General features: G+C 35.7%; 1 protein-coding gene and 1 long non-coding RNA gene across 2 annotated transcripts in view; both read left to right on the top strand.

Annotated features, from left to right (window-relative positions):
* The window catches only part of LOC128221464 (uncharacterized), a 3,617-nt gene extending 1,303 nt beyond the window's left edge, over positions 1-2,314 (top strand). Inside the window, exons 2-4 of the mRNA XM_052930071.1 lie at positions 68-154; positions 1,688-1,770; positions 2,219-2,314. Coding sequence (XP_052786031.1) covers positions 68-154; positions 1,688-1,770; positions 2,219-2,314 — 266 coding nt within the window. The remainder of the gene's footprint in view (positions 1-67; positions 155-1,687; positions 1,771-2,218) is intronic.
* Positions 2,315-4,327: 2,013 nt separating this feature from the next.
* On the top strand, positions 4,328-6,012 carry LOC128221882 (uncharacterized). Its single transcript, XR_008259015.1, has 3 exons — positions 4,328-4,373; positions 5,169-5,240; positions 5,888-6,012. It is a non-coding gene; the product is annotated as an uncharacterized LOC128221882 (long non-coding RNA).
* The last annotated feature ends 815 nt before the right edge of the window (positions 6,013-6,827 follow it).

The following is a 6,827-nucleotide window of genomic DNA, read 5'->3' as shown; positions in this document are numbered from 1 at the left end:
ACCCAGCCCGCAAGTGTAAAGCAATATTCGAACAACGGTTTTAAATGTTGTATCGTTCATCATTCAGGATGTTACCTGATCAATGGCACGAACAGTACGTTCGACCCAGGACAAGGGTCTCACCATGGGTCTCAAATCGACTACCAAGCTTCTGGTATGGTTATAAATCCTAATTTCATACATGAGCTATTTCGAATATACATCAACGGAAAATGACAGATGTTATGTCTTTCAGATGATAATTTGTATTTCAGAAATGAGCATAGTCATTAAATGAAGGCATCAACTGACATTGTTCCTAATAACAAGATATAGGTTAATCCTACGCTTTGTTCAGATTCAAGTTATGTTTACAATGATATAACAACATTATTCGTTGCCACGATGTTACGCAGGAGTGTGGTCTTGTGTTATGGGGGAATCCTGAGTTCCCTGAGGAAACCCACTTGTCAGGCTTGGTGACCACAAACCAAACTGGACAATTGTTTTGCTAAGGGTATCCTTTTTGTTTAAGAAATTTGTAGAGTATAATTGATATTTGTCACAGTTTTGAAAAATTGTGCTCACTCTCCAAATATAATGTCAGGTAATTCAGGGTCCATACACAGGTTAATTTACTTAGTTTAAGAAATGAACAAACGTTCTGTTCTCATATAGTTTGCTGTTTCTGTTCAGGATTTCAAAACATTGGCTTACACCAGAAGAAAAAAAGCACTTTGCTTATTCACTATTAAAACATAGCTTTGGTGCTCACTCGGTGAAATAGATGGCAATTATACACTGAAACAAAAAGGTCGATATATTAGTCAATTGTCATTTAAGTGCATTGCATGTCTAAATTGAATAATGACGTCAAATCAAACGGTTCTAAGGTAGGCTTATCAAGCATGCGGTATGCTTCATTATTAGATGTAATGATTATTCCTTTCAATTTGATAACGGTACGGGATTGTGCGGGTAATTGAGAATCATACGTGTAATGCCTTGGGCAACATGTACGATCATAATCAGTTTTGTATCGCTATAATATTCTATAACGGTACGGTACTGTACGGGAAATATAGAATCATACGGGTCTTACCTTGGGTCACATATTTTATTATTATCAGTCTGGTATCTCTAAAACAGACGCTATTCTATAACGGTACGGTACGGTACGGGTAATTGAGAATCATACGGATAATGCTTTGGGCAACATGTATGATCATAATCAGTCTTGTATCTCAATTTTAGACGTAATTCTATAACGGTATGGGCCTGTACGGGTAATCGAGAATCATACGGGTCTTATCTTGGGCCACATTTCCAATCATTACCAGTCTGGTATCGCAATTTTAGACGTAATTCAAAAATCCAATTCAGTTAAAGAGTTTTTGAGGATATGCACCAACCAGTCTACAAATAAATACTGTTTTATATTAGATCGATATTGTAAACCCAAATACCTCCAAACATTTGTTTCGCTGTTCGAACAGGATAAATGGTGGCCTTTTGTCATGTTAATCTCCTCAATAGTTGAAAGTTGCTCTTAATTAAATTGAATGTTTTATATAGTAATAGCCATAAACAATGTGAAACTATAAACCAAAATTGAACTAATGGCAGTCATATCAGATAGCCGTGTATCCATTGCTTACATGTACTTTATTTTGCATTAACCTGAGAACATAAGAAATATTTATTTTAGGTAATGGTGTTCACTGCTTCAATTGTGACGATATGACACACCTCAAGTATTGCGACAGGGTGACAACATGTAGGGAAAACGAGGTGAGTGGTTAAAACAGTGTTAGATGATTCCGTTATTTTACGAGCTCATGGATGGTACCTGTATGTGTTGTTGAATTTTAAGAATCACTTTAACACTATGACAGTTTGCTCACGTTGAGGAAAAATAAGATGAATCATACAAGCGTTCATGTTATATATGCATGTGTGCATTTCATATGTGGCATGATTTATCATATGTTTTGGGACAACATGATCTAATGGTGCGAATATGAGACAGGTAACAATAGGTCATTTAATGTGTTTTTGTTATAATATGTGCATTCTACCATCTTAGAATTGCGTCATGAATTTTGCTCAAAACTACTTAAACGACTATACTAATTTTTAATCAGATATATTTGCTTGCTTTGAATGTTCGTTCGCCTGAGAATATCTCGTTGGTCCCTGCAGACGTGTTTCGACTGTAATTGTTCAATTTGATCTTCAGGTTTGCTACGTCCAGAGCTACTCAAAGGGTCTCGACACCATTCGCTACAAGTCTGGCTGCACAGATAAGCTAGTAATTGATTTAATAAATACCTAGCAGTTGTTATGTTATAAAAATCAGTAACCTGCCTGTTTTGAACATTGGCACAAGGCGTAGTACTCGCAGCGCATGGTTAATAAACAGAACTGACTGTCCATTTATTAGATGTTCTGTATTCCTCATTAAGTGTACTGTGGGCCGTAGCCGTGCGCCTTATTTTTAAATCAAATGTCAGCACGCACAGGATTTGGACAATATTTGAACGACGATATGTCCAAGTTACGCGTGTACAATAATGTTTCCTTAGTTTTAAGGCTCTTTAAAAAAAGAACTATTTAGTTCAGTGTGAGATTTCAACTTTTCAGTTTCAGTAGCCTTTGTGGCTGTGTGGTATTGACGTAAAAGGTTGACCCGCAATTCGCCAGAATATTTTTCAATCGTAAAGCATATTGTACTTTGCGGGACCAATAAAACCGCCTCATTAATTATTCATGATTACGAGATTTTCTTTGCCAAATTTCCCATGGTACACAACGAAGCATAACGTATTGTGTTTCGGGGATATTCGGCGATGGGTTTCTCTGTTGTTTTACCTTGACCGTAGATTGTATGAATGTTTCACCATGCGATCAAATCAGATAAAATCGTATTATAATTACTTGTATATTGACGGCATTAAATCAATTATATTACCTGAGAGCATTGATCACCTGAAAAAGTTATCGCAACACTTTTTTATTGGCGGATATCGCGGCAATCAAAGTGTAAATGATAAAAATAATAATTGTTCTGAACTTGGTCGAAGTAAAGTTAGCTTTGTAATTGTTTACTTTCAAACTCGTTACTGCTATGGAAGTCTTATAGATACACCTGCAGTCTGCTTTATTTCTAACAAGAATTGAAACACCTGTCACAGCTGTACTTATTCATGTTTAAATTGTGAGAACGTCATAAAATATTGGGCGCTTAGAGAAAACATCAGTTTTGTTAATCACGATGTTAACTTAAATAAATTTCTGAACAATCGGCCCATTTTCTAACATTCACAGGGCCAATTTGCTTATTGATGCATTTTGTCTCCACTGCAGCGTTGTAGGAGTCACGGTCTATCCGGCTGCTTTGAATGCTGTAATAGGAGTTACTGCAATATACGAGGGTGTAAGGATGATGGTTAGTATTTTAATTTTGTAGTAAAATATGAATACACGATAATGACAAATGAATATAAATATTTGAATACGTAAATATGTCATTATGAGGTGTACCGCGTTAAGCAGCAAGAAGGTTTTGTCGATGTGTTTCGGCTTGTTTACTGTAGAATCATATAAAATAATATCATATCAAATAATTTATTTACACAAACACTGTTAATATCAGTAAAAGTATCCTTGATGTTCCAAAAATGTCACACTATGGAGGCAGTGATATTGTTTCCAAAAATGGAATAAGACTTTTTGCATGCTTTTTGATGAAATTTGCAGTTTTATCAGCGAAATAGCAACATTGAACATATCAATCTGTTTACTGCTAAATTAGGATTTAAAATATTAACTTTACGACCAACGCTTAAAGTCAAGTGTAGTTACTTCTCCGTGATCAAACCCTTATACATCACATTTGAACCAAAAATATTTATAAAATTTGAGTTTACAAAAAAGTACATAACTTACTTTTTATTAGAAAAATATTTAAAAAAAATGTCAATCCTTTTTCTTTAAAATTGTCTGTAGAACATGTCTTAGTTTTACTTTAAGTCGCAGTGTTTTCTTCCTGTAGGGCTATGTTAATTGACAGAAATGCCGTTACCACGTCTCCGATAATACAGATGTATAATATGGAACAAATACTAATGTTCTGCTTTGATTGTTCCCACCAACGTATAGATAATGAGACTACGCCTGTTTTGTGCTCACTGTCACACATTTATACCTTCCTTGTGTTTTCATCTAATACAGGCCAGAGAAGTTGACTCTGCTTTGGAAGGTGGATGCTCTTAAATTGTTGATTGATTACAGGTATGGTTGGGATATCTCAGAGAGGGCCGTTCTGTTTTGAATGCGGTCATACTGGGGCCGGAGATGTATGTGAAACCGTGCGGTTGTGTTCCGTGACTGAGGTACCTTAAACGCTGCCAATTTTCTGATCATTACTCATTGTATTAAAATGTTTTAAACTTCAGTCCCTTAAATGATTAAAGGGACCATACACCAGATGATACTTTTGTAGGATAAATTTTTTAAAATTTTTCATAACATTTTGTAAAATGCTTACAACATATGTCTCTTATGCCGATTTTGCCCCATTTTCCCATTGCAAAATTTACTGGGTTTGTCTACCACGTATATTCAAGCAAATTTAAAAAAATAGCGTCTGTATATGTATATGTACCAATCATAGGGCCTTCACATGCTACATATACACACTATAAGCTGCGAAACCATTATCAGGGGGTCCAACGTGATTTGTGTTCGCGTATTTTAAATGAGGGAAATTGTGTGAAGCCGAATCAAATGGCGGCGTTTGAAGGAATTTCGGTGTTTCAGGTAGATATTTTCACCTTGTATGTAAGTTACTTCACCATTCTCGCAATATAAATAAACCTACCCGGAGACCACACGTGTAAGCGTCTCTCGTTTTTTTAACTTTTGTTTCTAGAGGCTTTAACAAAACAATTATTAAATGTATAAGATGACCGATTGATTGTTTACAAAGTGAAAATACAAAATTGCGTGACTTGAAATAGAACACGTCCTATTTCGTTCACTTGTAAAAATCAATATTTGAATCTATTTTAATGGGCAACGATAATGGTCGCCATCGCCCCTGTTTGTTGCTCCAGCTAACGACCCCAATGGTGAAGGGTATGCAACTTTAACGTTCGTGTTAGAACCAAGTAATTATATCTTTCCAGGCGTGCTTGATTGAGGAGTATATGTGGGGTGAAAATGACAGACACTTCATTACGGGATGCACTGACGCTCAGGTGTGTATAATAAAACCAAGAACTGTCTGAACACAACATGCTCAATTATTCTGTTGTTGAATGAGTATTTCTTGTGATAATAGAATAATGTCGTCTTTCAATTTATCGCTATGATATGCAGTTACATCCATCCATTATTCTAGCAATGCAATGTAAACGCGTATTTTGCTGAAAAATATGCCGTAAAATTAGACCTTGCCGTTGTGCAATTGTATGGGCCGCGGTAATTTTCATTTATTTAGTAACTGGTTTAGACAGTTTTCATAACAGAAATTACACAATGAATAAACCGGAAATAAAGATTTAGTCTGTCTGCAGTCATTTATGTACCTTTCTGACATTCCAATTGAATCGGTCGTGGTCAGTGTCATTCCTATTTAAGTTTAAACATTCTATAGTTTACAAGGATTGTGATGAAAGCTAATACTAAGTATTTTTCGTTGGAACGATGTTGCGCGAGAGTGTGGTCTTGTGTTGTGGGGGGGGGGACCGGGGTACACGGAAAAAAACATATTGTATGGCTTGGTGACCACTAACCAAACTCACATGCGCCCATGCCGGGAATCGATCCCGGGTCGCATTGGTGGGAAGTGAGTGCGCTAGCCGCTGCGCTAACCGGACAACAAATTTCTATTTTGTTGTTCTAGCTGTGCAGTAATACAAGAAAACGAGCCGTGGCTGAGCTGGACAGGGAAGGGAGGAATGTGCCAGTCTGTTCTCATTGTTGTACAACAGATTTCTGCAACTCAAACTGCACAGATGCCAGCATAATCCCGGGTGTAATTGGTAAGAATTATTATATCTAACAGAAAATTGAAACCCAACTAGAACATAGTTCATGGGAAGTAATGACTAATCAATTTCCTTTTCTGCTCTTACAGGTTCAGGTTTTAAAGTGACTCTCTTATTCAAAATCAATACATACACATGTAAAACAAACATCGAATTTGACTAGTAAACATTTAACTACTTACTAAATAATGAATTGTATGTTTTTTTTACTGATTACAAGATTGTTACCGTGTATTTAAAAGCAGAAAGCGCAAACATATTAAATGATTGGTGAATTGTGTAAGATTTACTGTGGTCTACTTCAGTCTAAAAAGGTAGAAATACCGTGTTTTATGCTCAGTTCTTTCAAATTAAACTCGCTATCCTTCATAAGGACTATGGTTTTTGACTTTTATTCATTCCTTTTGGAATATTAAAACAATATTATAAATTGTGGCATAATTTAACCGGGAATTAGAGCGCATCTTTAAACTGATTGTCAACCATAATTCGCACAAAATGTCAAGTGCATATTGGAAACATCTGTTCATACCGAGTTAAACCAACGTATATAACATTCCATCAAGAGGTATTTTGGTCAAAACATATTTGATTCAATATATTGATGAAGGCTAAATTAAAAACAACATTATACAATCAATATTTGAAACATTCAGTTTAATGTGGTATTTCTGTTGCAGGGTGAAGGATGTTTCAAGCTAAAACGTTTACTTGAGGGTGTACAGATGTTCATTAAACCAAACTGAATATGTACGAATTGTGTTTCGTTTATATCCGAATAAAGTACATGTTTAT

This window comes from Mya arenaria, chromosome 16 (assembly GCF_026914265.1).
Source record: "Mya arenaria isolate MELC-2E11 chromosome 16, ASM2691426v1".
NCBI classification, from domain to species: Eukaryota; Metazoa; Mollusca; class Bivalvia; order Myida; family Myidae; genus Mya; species Mya arenaria.
The sequence above is the reverse complement of the archived record's forward strand: the minus strand, read 5'-3'. Positions and strand labels throughout refer to the sequence as shown.